Source organism: Pteropus vampyrus, unplaced genomic scaffold (assembly GCF_000151845.1).
Source record: "Pteropus vampyrus isolate Shadow unplaced genomic scaffold, Pvam_2.0 Scaffold124, whole genome shotgun sequence".
NCBI classification, from domain to species: domain Eukaryota; kingdom Metazoa; phylum Chordata; class Mammalia; order Chiroptera; family Pteropodidae; genus Pteropus; species Pteropus vampyrus.
The window spans coordinates 2,560,672-2,575,011 of record NW_011888905.1 but is presented as its reverse complement, the minus strand read 5'-3'; the positions used below and the strand labels follow the sequence as shown (position 1 = coordinate 2,575,011).

The following is a 14,340-nucleotide window of genomic DNA, read 5'->3' as shown; positions in this document are numbered from 1 at the left end:
AGGTTACCCTGGAATGATTTGTAATGTTGTCTGACGGACAGCTCTCTGTTGTGGTCCATCACCATCCCCCTAGTAACAGTTGTATCCCATCCTTCCAGCTCATTTTCTTTGTCTTCTCACCAGCACATGTACGTACCTCTTCTGTTGAATCCGCTCTGGCCATCTGTTTCATTTTGTTTATTTTTTCCCTAGTTCGGGGTCAGGAAAATGGATTGGATGGCACCAAGAGTGGAGGGCCTTCTGGAAGAGGCACAGAAAGAGGGCGAAGAGGTCGCGGACGAGGCAGAGGTGATTAATTTATTGTAGGTTGGATATTGGGGCAAGGCACTCTTACTAGTTTTGTAGGGGTTCACATTTAGAAACAGATTCACATGGAGTCTGGTTTCTTGAATTGTTGAAGTGTCATGCAAATTCTAGAGATTCCTAAGTGGGCAGTGTGGAGAAGATGGATGTCATTTCCTCAAGTCTTTATTATTACTGACTATATTTGAGGACCCAGCAATTTGATCAGGAGAGAAACAGTCTGTCAATAGTAATGATCATCCTACTGTTTTATATTAACTAACGTACTACAGAGTGACAAAGATTTCTAACAACATCAACCATACTATTCCATAGCTGTCTCATTAGTTGGCAAAGTAGTTTTGTATCAACTTCTAAAATATTCTTTCTTTTTCCATAGGTGGCTCCGGTAGGCGGGGAGGAAGGTTTTCTGCTCAAGGAATGGGGTAAGTTTCCTTGGTCCAGTGTCAAAGTCTTTAATTTTTTTTTTCCCCCTAAGCATCACCATAACGTTCTAGCGTGGTTAGTATCCTGATTTCCTGAGGATAATAGTAGGCAGCCTTAACCAAAATGTAATCAGAAAGATGTGTAGACTTAGGACTTGTTTTTTAGGGATAAGCGTTTACCACCTGGATCATTTTATTTCATAGTTTCATTTGCATACAGTTGCTTTCTTCCCAAAATCTTTATGTGGATTTTGTTTTGATTATTGTTGTCCTAACCTAAAATAAATAGGAGATATAAATTAAGATTATACCGTGAAATTTCAGGTAGGCTTATAAGTGGGCAAAGTTGACAGCATAGCATATAGGATTATATGATTGATTAGTGCGAGGAGAGAGAGGCCGGATTCTTATTACCCTCCTTTTTGAGTTAATTTTTTGCTGGTGCTGCTCAGGTGTCGGGGACTCTCTTTAAGCTTTATTTTGTTGTTGTTCAACCCCTCCCCCGCCCCCAGAACCTTTAACCCAGCCGATTATGCAGAGCCAGCCAATACTGAAGATAACTATGGCAATAATAGCGGCAATACGTGGAACAACACTGGCCACTTCGAGCCAGATGATGGGACGAGTGAGTGACCGTTTATTATTTCCTGCCTCTGGGAACCTAAGGAATAACTTTTTTGAGGTTATAGTCACATAAAAAAGTGGAGGAAAAGCAGAGATGGGAATAAAGGGATGGCGATCGAAGTGCTCTGTGTTCTCTCCTTCGTGCCTGTGGGCACAGTAGACTAGCTGTTTCACCTCATCTTCATCACTATTTTATGAAATAGATATTTCTCATCATCACTTTCCAGGTGGCAAAACTTAGACTGAAAGAGCGGTTATGGAATTTGCTGGTATTTGACCTCAGTGGTTTGACTCTCCGAGCCCGTGCTCTTTCCGTTATACCATGGGGCTGCCATTGGCGCCAGTTGTATTTCCTGGTGTTTCTGTTAGGGTAGCTAGCTTTGCCTTTTGAAAAGATATCTTGAATTAATTAGGCCACTACTTGTAGAGACGAAGAGGGTCCAGAATCAAAGCCCACTGTCAGTTCGTTTTCTGGTACTGAGATAGTATCTTTTTTCCTTTGATTTTTGGGAAATCTCAGTATCTGGGCAAGAAGGAAATCTCGAGACTTTCAAGCTCTCTTCGTTGGACTTTCTTCAGGGTGTAGTAACGTGTTAGTAGGATTTTAATAAAATGGCTTTTTTTGTTAGCTGACTTTGGTGCCTCTGTCTGGGTAGGGTGTATATATTTACAGATACGTTAGGCTTGTGGGATAAACCGAGATGTGTTTGAGAGTAAGATGCTTTTACTGTTCTAAGTGAGAGCAGCCTTTGAGCTCCCGAGTACTTACTTCTCCTGAGATCAGCTGCCTCCTCTGGCTGAGCCAGCACATGCAGAGTCTGAGACTGCTTTCCTCTTGCGAAGAGGGCTGAGCTAATAGTGGAGCATGAAATAGGCCCCTTGATTCCTCGTCCATTTAAATTTGCCCTGCCCCTTTTTAAAGGTCAGCCATCTTTATCTCTGTGTCTTTAGGAGGGTCTTTGGTACAAACAGCTTCTCATCTACTGTCCACAAGATGTTATACCTCAGGTCCTGAACGTTACTTGCCTTTTGTTTCCAAGCTAGCTTATAAACTCATTTTGAACACAACTTCCCCTTGGTTGTGGCTGGAGCCAGAGTTATTAGCCAGATGGATGTCTTTCTGAATTCCCTCGACCATTCGGCTAGGAGACATCCTTTTCTGTTTTAACTTCCTATACTTGCGAGGCAGAACTGTTCTTCGTTCATCTCTTGATGGCTTTGTAGAGGCAATGGTAGCAGTTTGAGTAACAAAAGTTACTGTTTTTGAGCTCGAGTTTGTTCTCGGGTATTTTGGCTTTTTATTATTAACAGAAAAGGTGATAGAAGTGAGGGCATTTGTGTTCAGTTGTGGGTCAAAAATCAGGCATGGAGTCCCAGTCCTGGATTGTAAACCTTAGCTATTTTCAACCAGAATCTGGGAAGAATGAAGTGTATGTTTATTTCTACTTAGTAGAGAGAACAGCAGATTTGGGGGCTAGAATCAGAAATCTCTGGTTCGTGACTGAATGAAAAGTTACGTGTTGCTGCTGTTACCTCTTTTAGTGGGAAAGTGTTGGGTACAGCTCATTCCCGTCATCGTCAATTCACAGTGTGAACCCGCCTTTGTGCATGAATCTCCCTTGTGTTTTCACGATAGCAAACTCAAATTCCCTTTTTAATTTAAAAAGACATTTAAACTTACCCTTAAAATATCCACAGGTAGCAGTGGGAATTGTGTATTGGGGCAGACATTCTCATTCACAAGCAAAATTTCACTGTTTTTTCTTTTTTTTCTTTTCTTTTCTTTTTGTTTCAGGACTTGATTTCATTGGGGTTGAGGGGTCAAATTATCCCCGAAAATTTGAGACTGCTCCTGGTATGATACATCCAGGCGCCTAACTGCCCCGGATACTTTTATAGATTTTTATGAACTGAAATATCTGTGGATATGTCATTTTTCCGTCTTCCCGCTTTTTCTCTTTCTGCTTTTTTCTCACATTTTCTGTGCCCGTTTTTGCTTCTGAAAATTTTGTTCATTTACTGAATGTTTAACGCATACATTGCCTGTGCTTTCCGCTGATGAGATGCAAACCCTCATCTGTTGCTTGGAGTGTTTGTACTCTTTTCTTAATGCTTTCTCACTATAGCTCTCTTCCTCGGTCATTTTCATATTTCCTGTATAGGCAAATATCAACTAGGAATCTGCAATCTTTTCCATCCCAGGTGCAGTTGCCAGAATGCAGGGGGGCGGAGAGCGGGAATCTTGTGTTGAGAGATAGCTTCTCAACAGTAGGTAACTTCTCAGGTCACTTCCAACTCTGGGATCATAACTCTGCGTTTGCCCAGACCCTAGGTTCCAGGGATGTCAGTGGAGAGAGGGAGAAGAGAGAGGAAAACGTGCTTTGTAACTCGTTTAAACGGAGGTTGGGTTTCAGTTTATTGTTTGGAATTGCCCTGGTGCAGTTTTAACACTGTCCTGGGAACGGCATTACAGTGAACATACTTTCCTTTAGGAAATAGGATTTTTCATTATTAAATGTTTAGAGGAATTTTGGATGGGTTTTGTAAGTGTTAGAATATTTCTTTTCAGTGATGATGAGACATTCCAATGCCAGACTTTCTTTTTTGTAAGACACTTGCTCCATTTGGAGAGAACATTTTAAGGGTCGTATTCAATCTGAACTGTTGGTCTGGAGAAGGAAATAAGGAATGTTCTCGTCCCTTCTGCAGATAAGTTCTTATTTCTTCCTGGGCTCCTTCAGTTGACAGGAAGCATCTTGGTTCTGACAGTCACCCATATTCCTTAAATATAGTTTCCCTTTCTGAGGTTCTGCACGTACACGAAGCACAGCAGGGGGAATGCAATGTGTTTTGATTGCTTATGGGTTGCTCCTGTAGAAACTGTATCCACACTTTGTTGCTGTCAACACGAGGAGAGTGTCCACCCCCATTCACCGTGGCAGGTCAGATTTCACATTCTGTGTGATTAGGATTAGGACAGTAACTGTCACACGTGGTTGGTTTTTCAGTCTCGTCTAGCGTCTTCTGAAAAGAGCAAATCCATAGGGATTCCTCATAGTTACACCAATAAGATCTGTGAGCTTGACTTCTGCTGAGTGTGTGTTTTTAAATTCCTGTCCAGTAGCAGGTGGTCGTCAGGGCCCTCAGTGTGGATCTGGCGCCTCCCTTCACTGCCCTCACACTGTCACGTTGGCGCCGTTTGAGTTCCTCCATCACTGCTGCCACCCTCCCTTCAGACTGGCTGCAGTGCTGTCTTACACCAGAGGAGCAGGCGGGGTTTCGTTCTGGTTTAAGTTGGCTGTTGCCATTTCACGGAATTGACCAGCAGGTCCGAGGACTGAGTGTCTTAAGAGATCGCCTGGAGTGCTGGGTTTGTTGTTCCTCGTGTTTGCATTTTCTCCCCTGCATTTTCTGCCTCTCGCTCTCTTTTCTGTGTAGCCGTGTAACAAAAACTGAAAGTAACTGAAATCATAATCTTATTAAAAGCCTGGTGTTCTGAGGTCTCCTTTACTACATAGTCTTCCTTGCTCTGAAGCCCAAGAATTTCTTCTGATTACTAAATTCTGGTAGCTCTTTTGGCCACCAAAAATGTTAATACGTTAGAGTTTTCCGCACGCGCTGTGCACTGGCACTCAAAATCACTGTCTGCATTCCCAGGTGCGTGGAGGACTGCAACCGAGGAGTGGGGAACTGAAGATTGGAATGAAGATGTAGGTATTTCCAGGTCGTTTTCCTTTAGTGCCTTCTATCCCTAAGTGGTGTTTAGGGATAGAAAATGGGCATGTTTCTACCCCTCACGGTTCATCCTTAAGATTCTGACCCAAAACTTTTACATCCAAAATAGTGTTCTGAGCCAGAACATTTGACATATGTTATATGAAGGAGACTGGGCATGAACAGGACTCTGTGGAGCCAGACTATGGAAAGGGCAAGTGCACTTGTGTAAGTCCAATACCTGATTGTCGGATTTATCCCAGGAAGAGACGGTGGTTGGGTAGGGCACTGGAAATGGAGTTAGGCAGGTAGTGCGTTGAGTAGCAGCTGCTGGTGGCATGTGACTCTACTGGAGCAGATCCGTTGTTTGGTTCACAATTAAACATTGGTGTATGGTCCTGTAATTGGCTTGGAGGTGGGTACGAAGGGAGAGTTACAGTGCCAGCTTCTCAAGTTTGTAATCTGATTGGCTCTGGAACCCTTTTAATTTACTTGAAGCCCAACTATTTAATTGTAATTGAGATGAATATGTAGAATTGGCTATCTTCCAGCTTGACTCAACTTGGAAACCTCATAGATGGGTGGCACAAGGTGGCACGTAAACAAGCTGTATGAATTCACTGGAGTAGTACCTGAGTAAAAGAATTTTGCTGATTCCTGGTCACAGTCAAACTTTTGCTGTGAATTACGGTTTCTAGTGATCATGGATGAACTCTGATTTTAATGCTTTTTCATCTACTTTCTTATACTCAAACATATTCAGGCAAGGCAGCTTCTATGGTAAGAAGAAATGATATGTCAAACTTTTGGTTGCTAAATCTGCATTTTTAAAATATCATGCATCAGCCTCACAGGGTGATTATTTTCTGTTATAGCTAAGCTAGACTGCCTTGTGAATATTTTCTAAGATTTGGCTCATCTGCTTAAGCACCTTTCAGAATAATATATTTGGGCAAGTGGATTCCCTGTTTTTAGAGGAGGAAATCGAATCAAAAAGTCAAACTAAAAAAGTCAAGTCAACTTTAAATAGTATGAACAATTATTTCCTGTAATGGCTTACCAATTTTAGTGTCTTGTAGTGGAGAGACTAGGTGTATGAAGTCAGTATTAAGGCAAAAATTGCATATGGTTAAAATTATCCCTGAAAAGACCTCAACTCACCAGCACTTGGGCCCTTACTGCTCAAAAGCCAAGAATTAACTTTTATTTCTGTCCTTATCTTGGCTGTCATCTTCCTTTCTTTGAGAAGAGCAGTGAAAGATAAAGTATGATTTGGGTAGAGATGGAGGTGGGGAGCTGTAATGGGAGAAAATACAAAGGGGCTTTTTCTGTCTAGCATGCATAGTCACCTTCCTCTAAGTTTAGCGTGCATATTATATGACTGCCATATTTTGGGAGGTAGCTTGGTTCTGCTCTCTGTTTTAATAAAATCATTGAGCTTGAAGGTTAATCCTATTCAGGAGTCCTCAGAATAGTTTTCTACGGGTTTCCTTTCTTGATATTGAATTTCCTTTACCTATGCCAGGATTCTGACGATAACCTAACACCAGGAGTGACTAATTCCTCTGTTTTCCAGCTTTCTGAGACCAAGATCTTCACTGCCTCTAATGTGTCTTCAGTGCCTCTGCCTGCAGAGAATGTGACAATCACTGCTGGTCAGAGGCAAGTGTGTGGTCAAATTCAGTATTTTTCTGAAAGGGGTCTGCTGACATGCCTGTAAGGAAGAGTGGTGCTGGCCTCCATGCCCCGCGATGGTGGTAGTTATGAAAACCAAGTCACAGTAGGTTCTTCTTTAGCGGATCTATAGATTTATGAGTTGATACCGGCTAATCTACTAAATGGAAGTCGATATGTTACAATTTTAAAGTTGGTTTCCCCCTAAAATAGCCCTTTAATCCCATAGGTCAACATCACAGGCATTGATTAAAACTTCGCATGCTATAACTTGCAGTAAGTGGAGGAAAGAAAAGCTACAAGTGGACGTTTTGATTTACTTCTGAATTTGCAGAACTGTTCTGTGGCTTTTCTCGTTTTATAATTAATGATCTTTGTCCACTAAGTGCGCTGAGTGTAGTGATCGTTTCCTCCCAGGATCTGGCTAATGAACTTGGTAGAACTTGAACCGAGGTATTGGGGTCAATAGACGGAAGCCTCTTGGGCTGTTTCTACACCTGGGTGTGTAGCTGTTGACTCAGAAGATCCTAAAGAGAAGTGTGAGAGGAATAAGGTGTTAGGGCTTTCGTGTAACGTGTATTTTTTTTTTCTGACACCAAGTATCTTGCTTTTCCACACCACATCTCTACTCTGACACCGACTAGGTGTCCAGCAATTTAGTCCAGTTCTGAGACCGACTACGCAGGTGTAGCGCAGACGCATGCCCGTGGCTCATGAGGCTGCTCCCGCTTCAGAGGCCAGCTGCAAATAGGTGTCTGGGCTGCCCACACACTTCTGGCTGCAAAGTTGGAAGTGTTCCCACAGCCTCCTCCTCAGGTTCAATAATTCGTTAGAATGACTCACTCAGAAAATAGTTAACTGGTTAGTATTGGTTTATTAAAACCAATGCTCAGGAAGAGCCAACTGGAGGATGTGCGTAGGGCCAGGTGTGGGGCTGAGGCATGGAGCTTGCATGCCTCCTGCGTGTGCTGCTCTCCCAGCCCCTCCACGTGTCCACCTACCCAGAAGCTCACCGCGTATCATTGTTCAGGGTTTTTATCAAAGTTTCATTACATAGGTATGATTGATTAAAGTCATTGGCGATTGAATTCGGTGCACAGCCCTCCTCCTTAGGAGTGGATGGACCTGGTGGGGCTGAAAGTTCCAGTTCTCTAGTCATATTATTGGTGTTTCTGGTCACTAGATCCCCTTCTGGAGCTGTGTGGGAGGCCCCACCCTGTGTGACCTCATGGTTGAAAGGGGCTCATTATAAATTAGAAAAGACTTGCCAGGATATTATAAGAGTTTTAAGAGCTCTGTGACAGTAACTGGGGGCCAAGCCCAGATGTATATTTTTATTATACCATAAGTAACTTTGGAAGTTTTATAAAAGTTAGGAAAAAATTACCCAAACCTTTGTTATTCCAAAGGCACTTGAAAATGCCAGCATTCTAGTATATGGTTTCACATATTAAACATTGTTAATGACAGGTATTCAGTATTAAGAAATCATGGATAAAATTAGTAAATTTTGCCCAGTTACTGAGCTGCTGCAATAAAGCTAACATTTGACATTTCATTAAATTAATTTCACCAAACTATTTAAGTAGCATTGTGGTTGGCATCATCATTAGGACACATACTGTAGTGGCTCCTACACATCAATTAGTTTTGGTAAATTGAGCATTTCAGGGCTTTGTGTTTCTGAGGACTGTCTTCACTTTAACTGCAGTCTGAGTCGGATGTTGAGTGTGAGAATGTTCAGTCATCACTCATCAAGATCCTGTCTCCTCTCCACTAGAATTGACCTTGCTGTTCTACTGGGGAAGACACCGTCTTCAATGGAGAATGATTCCTCTAATCTGGATCCATCTCAGGCTCCTTCTCTTGCCCAGCCTCTGGTTTTCAGTAACTCGAAGCAGAGCACCATATCACAGCCTGCTTCAGGGAGCACGTTTTCTCATCACAGTATGGTAAGTAGGAAATGTGGTGCGTCCTGACCAAACTTGCCTGCTTAACTCCTGCACGTATTACAAGAATTTCTTCCAGTGACAGAGATTTGGAGCAGGGCAAAGCATCCTGTTTGTTTTCCTCTGCATCCTTGGGTGTGGAGATGTTGATTGAGTTGGGTGGTAGGGAAGAGCTTCAGGAGAAGGCTTGGCTTTGGACATCTGAGTCCGAGTTAATGTCATTTAGTGAGCACTCGTGCTGAATGCTTTGCTGTTGCTGAGAGAAAATCAGTGACATCAGATTTTAGCTCTTTTGCAATCTTAAATAAACCTTGATAGGAGTTGTAGCAGTTCTATTTCTTGATAGAGCAGAATTGCCATATGTATTTAAACCAGGCATTTTGGGACTAGACTGCCCAAAACTTCTGGTCTTCCAGAATCTGCCCACTTGCTAAGCTGTTTCTCCCTTTCTCTGCAGGGGTGGGTGAGTGCTTGTTCTGCCTATCTTAGGGCTTTAGGGGAAGATACGGTAATGGACAGGGGCTATACAAATGTGGTGGCAATAGTGATATTGTTTATTAGTAACCTAGGACAGTTCTGTCATGTGACTTGTTGATTCAGAACATTTTTAAAAACCAAGGTCATTAACTATGGCAAAGGAATCATTTAAGCTAAACAAGGACCAATTTTCTTACAGTCAATAAATTTAAGAAGTACTGCCTTTTGTTTTTTCCTCTTCGCTTTTCCTTCCATCCCTGTTTTTGTGGAGGGATACTATAGTTGTAAGAGGTAAGAGATCGTGTGTGTGTATGTAGTTTTATTTTTCCAGTAGTAGGGTTATAGTAGTAATTTTAATTAGGAAACTGCTGAGCTAGCCTCTAATTGAGAATTCTGTTCATTTTTTACCTGTTGTCTTAGTGGTTTTTTGTGTTAATAATTTGGTGGTTGATGTTCTATATTTGAAAGGTGACAGGTGAGAAAAAGTGGGCAAGAGAAGAAAGAGGAGAGTTGGGATTAAAAAGAGAAAGAAGAGAGAAACAATGGGACAAAGGTCACAAGGTGAAACAGATCAGGCAATGACTCCCAGCCCCTAAGAGATGTATGTGGCTGGGAGATGTGGTTAAGTGCTCCATGTTTCTCTTAATTGCCTTCGTAAAGTTTTCGGCACACTTTCACTTACCCCAACAGTCTATTTAACGTGTGTCAGTCACTTGATGTGTTAAACTGAACTTAACGTCATTCGGTTCTTTCTCATTACTTGTATTAATCACTGTGCTATTTAGCGTTTCTTTTCTATGGAGAGTAAATGTTAACAAGATTATTTGCCCTTGAAATTTAACAGCTATAAATAATACAGGAGCCCCTTATTAATTATTGTGTACAATATGTGAACATTAGATAACTTTTTATTCTTTTAATGCTTTGCATTTATAGGATATTTGGTAATCATTGCTGTGTGAGATCATCTCTCAGCCACAATCCCATATTTTCAGCTGGACTTCTGACATTTTTGCATTTGTGTGTATAATCTTGGGGTATAGATGGAAATGGGAAAGAACACCTTACCTTGGGTTGAACAGACGGGTTTTTTATAGGAAAGCGCTGCCCAGTCGTGACGGCGATACCGTTAAATGAGAACTTAAGGAAGATGAAGTTAAATTTCCTTGGGGGTTTCTTAAAATAGTCAAGGCCACATGGTTCTTCTTCTCGATGAGGCTGGTAGTTTTACTTGGTAGTAGGGAATGGGGAGAATCCCCCAAAAGCATTAAGAGTAAATTTTGCTTTGTTGTCATGATCGCCCTGTAGAACTTGGATGCACACAGAAGAAAACATCCAGATCATCTGGACTCATTTTTGGCTAGTTTAGTGAGCCGCCTTGGCAGCTGTGCTGATTATTAACAACATTGAGATGAGGCGCTGTTGGTTTTGTTTCTTTCAAGCTGTTTCCTGGAAAAGACAAGGACCTTAACAGCGAAAGTGAAATTTTATATTACCCTTATATTAACTTAATAATCAAGTATTGGTTGATTTAAAACTTTAAAAGGAGAAAAAAAATCTCTCTAGTCATTGGAGCTTTATCCCCGAGGCAGAGGGAGGAGGAAGTGATGACGAAGGCAGACGTTTTAATCGCTCTCACTTCTTCGAGTACTTACTCTGTGTACCCTGTACATGTTAAATGCCCTACATACATAATTTGTTTAATCCTTCCACAGTTTAATGAGGTACTGCTTTTATTTCTATGTTCAAGTGAGGTACAGAAAAGTTACTTTTCTACAATTACATAGCCAGACACTCTGAGTCCAGAACTTGTGCTCTACGTGGACCACGCTGTGTACTCAGTCTGGTGGCAGTCTTTACTGGCCTCATTTATACCGCTCTCATCCTGGATAAGTGCGTCTTTGAGTAGCTAAACAAGGTTGCTGGCTGCAGATTTCTCTAATTTCTGTGTCGATCTACAGGTGAGCATGTTAGGGAAAGGATTTGGTGATGTCGGCGAAGCTAAAGGCGGCAGCACCACGGGCTCCCAGTTCTTGGAGCAGTTCAAGACTGCGCAGGCCCTGGCTCAGCTGGCCGCCCAGCATTCCCAGTCTGGAACCGCCACCACCTCCTCTTGGGACCTGGGCTCCACCACGCAGTCCCCGTCGCTGGTGCAGTACGGTGAGAAAGACGGACAGTGAACTGAGCTTTTTAAGCGTTGCAGCATACCTGTCAAGAGGCAGGAGTAGGGGGCGAAGGGAGGAGAAGGGCAGCCAGTTGGCTCGTTCTCCACCCTGAGCTCCCCAGTCAATGCCGGGGGTCGTAAGAAGTTGAGGTTGTAAAGCTTCTCTATCAAATTTAGTTCTGTATGTAGCTGCAGTTTTCTGTTGACCTGGGGGTTTTAGAGATCTCCTAGATTTATCTTTAGTGTTTAAAAACAGCGTATTGCCTTTGGAAACATTCATAGATTTGTCTGTTTTAGGACTTTAAACATGGGTAGTTCCTAGGTTCCTGTCTTACACAGGCGAGTGATAGCATCAGTTCAATTAGGCCCTACTTAAGAACAAATACGATCAAATAATCGGTGCCTCTAGGAATGAGATAAGTCTTAAGACAGGACCTGTTTATATGAGGTCTTGACTCTTGGGGGTTTAGTTCATGGCTCTAGTGCAGGGTCACAGCATTTTCTGAGGTTCACCAGCACCTCTGACCTCAAATATACTGGGTTTCTTTGTGCAGATTTAAAGAACCCAAATGATTCAACAGTGCACAGCCCCTTCACAAAGCGCCAGGCTTTCACCCCATCTTCAACCATGATGGAGGTGTTCCTTCAGGAGAAGCCACCTGCAGCAGCTACCTCCACAGCTGCACCTGCACCCCCGTCTTCTCCGCTGCCAAGCAAACCTGCCTCGGCGCCACAAATGTCCCCTGGGTCTTCAGACAACCAGTCCTCCAGCCCTCAGCCGGCTCAGCAAAAACTGAAGCAGCAGAAGAAGAAAGCCTCCTTGACTTCTAAGGTACTTGAACTTTTAAATAGGTGCTCTCTTGGGGCAAGGGGCTATAGGATTTGGGAATCGAAATTGTAAAAGTATAGTATAGAAATTTGAAGCAAACGTCTTTTCATTGGTCTTACAGTGAGGTTGCAGTAAACCATTACTTTCTGTTCTCTCCAGATTCCTGCTCTGGCTGTGGAGATGCCTGGCTCGGCAGATATCTCAGGGCTAAACCTGCAGTTCGGGGCCTTGCAGTTTGGGTCGGAGCCTGTCCTTTCTGATTACGAGTCCACCCCCACCACGAGCGCCTCTTCAAGCCAGGCTCCGAGTAGCCTCTATACCAGCACGGCCAGGTAGGAGACACGTCAGCTGTGATTGCACCTTCTCTTAGTAGGCTTTTACCACTTCCTCTGAGTCTCTTGATGATTCCTAGTCCTCTGGGGAGGCCAGGTCTCCGAGGGAAAAGCAGCCAGTTGTAGCATTTCACTGAGCACTTAAAAATATTTTGCTTGGGGCATGGCTCCATAGTGTAGCGGTCAGCACGTCTGCTTTACACGCAGAAGGTCCTGGCTTCACACCCCAGGTAGAGCCACGGACCATACCCCGGGTGCACATCACGAGCGTGTGGGAGGAGACACCCCACCTTCAGAGATCCAGTTCTTGAGGGGAAACGGCAACATCCGTAGGTCAGAGGTGAAATGGGGGCGGATTAAAGAGGGAAAACAAATATTTTGCTAGGATTATGTGTAGCTCTAAACAGAAATGTACCCCTTCGGTACTTGCAGAACGGCCAGGCATAGTTCTTAGATGTATACGGCACCTCTGATGGAAAGCGCCTCGGCATCTGCATCAGCTAAAACTACTTTTGACACTTTGAGCCCTTTGGTGGGGAACGTAGGCCTATGAAGGGGATAACTGAAGTCCGGGGGAGGAGGTAGCACTGATCTGTTATGCCGCTTACAAGGAACCCGTCCAGTGGAGCCCTTCCTGCCACCTCTGATCTGTTGGGGAGGGCCATCTTAAGCAATAGAAAATCTTGGGGGTGTTTCAGGGGCCTGGGCTGTTTTTCTCAAGCCTTAGAATTTAAAAATATAAACGTCTGGCCCTCGCCCAGATCTCTCGAATCATAACTGTCATTCATGCACGTGAGTATTTTGAGTTCCTCTCAGGAGAGTGCTGCCAGCCACCTTACATCCAGTGGGGTTTAGAGAGCCAGGAGCTCAGAATTCTTAAGATAAAGACATAAGCGAAAGATGACTTTCCTGTACTCAGGCTCATGCCATGACAAAGGGACCAAGAACACTGTGTCCTTTCTATTTACTTTTAGCCTCTTTTTCTTATATCAGAATGGAGGGGAATAAGGAAACGTTCCCTTCTTTTAAGAGTTGAAACTTTTAAAACTTGGTTCTTCCTTCAGATCCTGGCTCCGTAGTCTGGAGCTGCCTCCTGTGGTCAAGAGAAAGTTGGGACGGCAGCTTTGACTTGTTGCTGGAACTTTCTTTCTGTTCATAATCAACTTACTTTAGTCATGGATCTCCACCAGTTTTTTAGTTACAGGCATCTGTTTCATCTCGTTTTCTCTGAGATTGTCCTTTTCCATCCCCCACAGCGAGTCTTCGTCCACAACGTCATCCAACCAGAGCCAGGAGTCCGGGTATCAGAGTGGCCCAATTCAGTCGACAACCTATACCTCCCAAAACAGTGCTCAGGGCCCTCTGTATGAACAGAGATCCACACAGACTCGGCGGTACCCCAGCTCCATCTCTTCATCACCCCAAAAGGACCTGACTCAGGCAAAGGTAATGGCTTTATAAGCCCCTGGGCATTGGTTAGAACTGTGGGCAAAGTCCCTTTAATAGTAGTGTTTTACTTCTGGACAAATGGTGGTCAGATACCTCCGAAGTGCTGGGTGGGAAGCTGAGCGAAGTGTATTTCTGTGGTTGGTAAAATTTTTAAAAAGTTATTTTCAGCAAAGTTGGAGACTCGGAGCCAGAAAACGGTTCTAAAGATTCATTGCACTAAATATTCGGTTTTGCTAGTAGAATCAGTGTCAAGTACCTTTTTCTCTTCTCGGAAGGTGATTGCTAGAGTTCTGGGTGCATATCAGTAGACCTCAGCTGGCTGGGACTGGGCTTGGTGAGGGGGCAGCACGTGCTGGAGGTGATGCGGAGTGACTCAGATGCAGCCAGCGGGATAGGTGGC

General features: G+C 43.5%; 1 protein-coding gene across 27 annotated transcripts in view; it reads left to right on the top strand.

Annotated features, from left to right (window-relative positions):
- UBAP2L (ubiquitin associated protein 2 like) overlaps positions 1 to 14,340 on the top strand; it is a 39,623-nt gene that overhangs the window by 11,752 nt on the left and 13,531 nt on the right. For 15 of the 27 annotated variants that reach the window (XM_023534349.1, XM_023534347.1, XM_011366455.2 and 12 more), the window contains 11 exons: positions 193 to 288; positions 683 to 728; positions 1,241 to 1,353; positions 3,148 to 3,207; positions 5,010 to 5,062; positions 6,643 to 6,728; positions 8,521 to 8,692; positions 11,128 to 11,326; positions 11,885 to 12,162; positions 12,319 to 12,491; positions 13,748 to 13,937. In XM_023534349.1, the coding sequence (XP_023390117.1) occupies positions 193 to 288; positions 683 to 728; positions 1,241 to 1,353; positions 3,148 to 3,207; positions 5,010 to 5,062; positions 6,643 to 6,728; positions 8,521 to 8,692; positions 11,128 to 11,326; positions 11,885 to 12,162; positions 12,319 to 12,491; positions 13,748 to 13,937 (1,466 nt within the window). The remainder of the gene's footprint in view (positions 1 to 192; positions 289 to 682; positions 729 to 1,240; positions 1,354 to 3,147; positions 3,208 to 5,009; positions 5,063 to 6,642; positions 6,729 to 8,520; positions 8,693 to 11,127; positions 11,327 to 11,884; positions 12,163 to 12,318; positions 12,492 to 13,747; positions 13,938 to 14,340) is intronic. The other 12 variants (XM_023534354.1, XM_023534352.1, XM_011366460.2 and 9 more) reach the window with 1 other exon arrangement.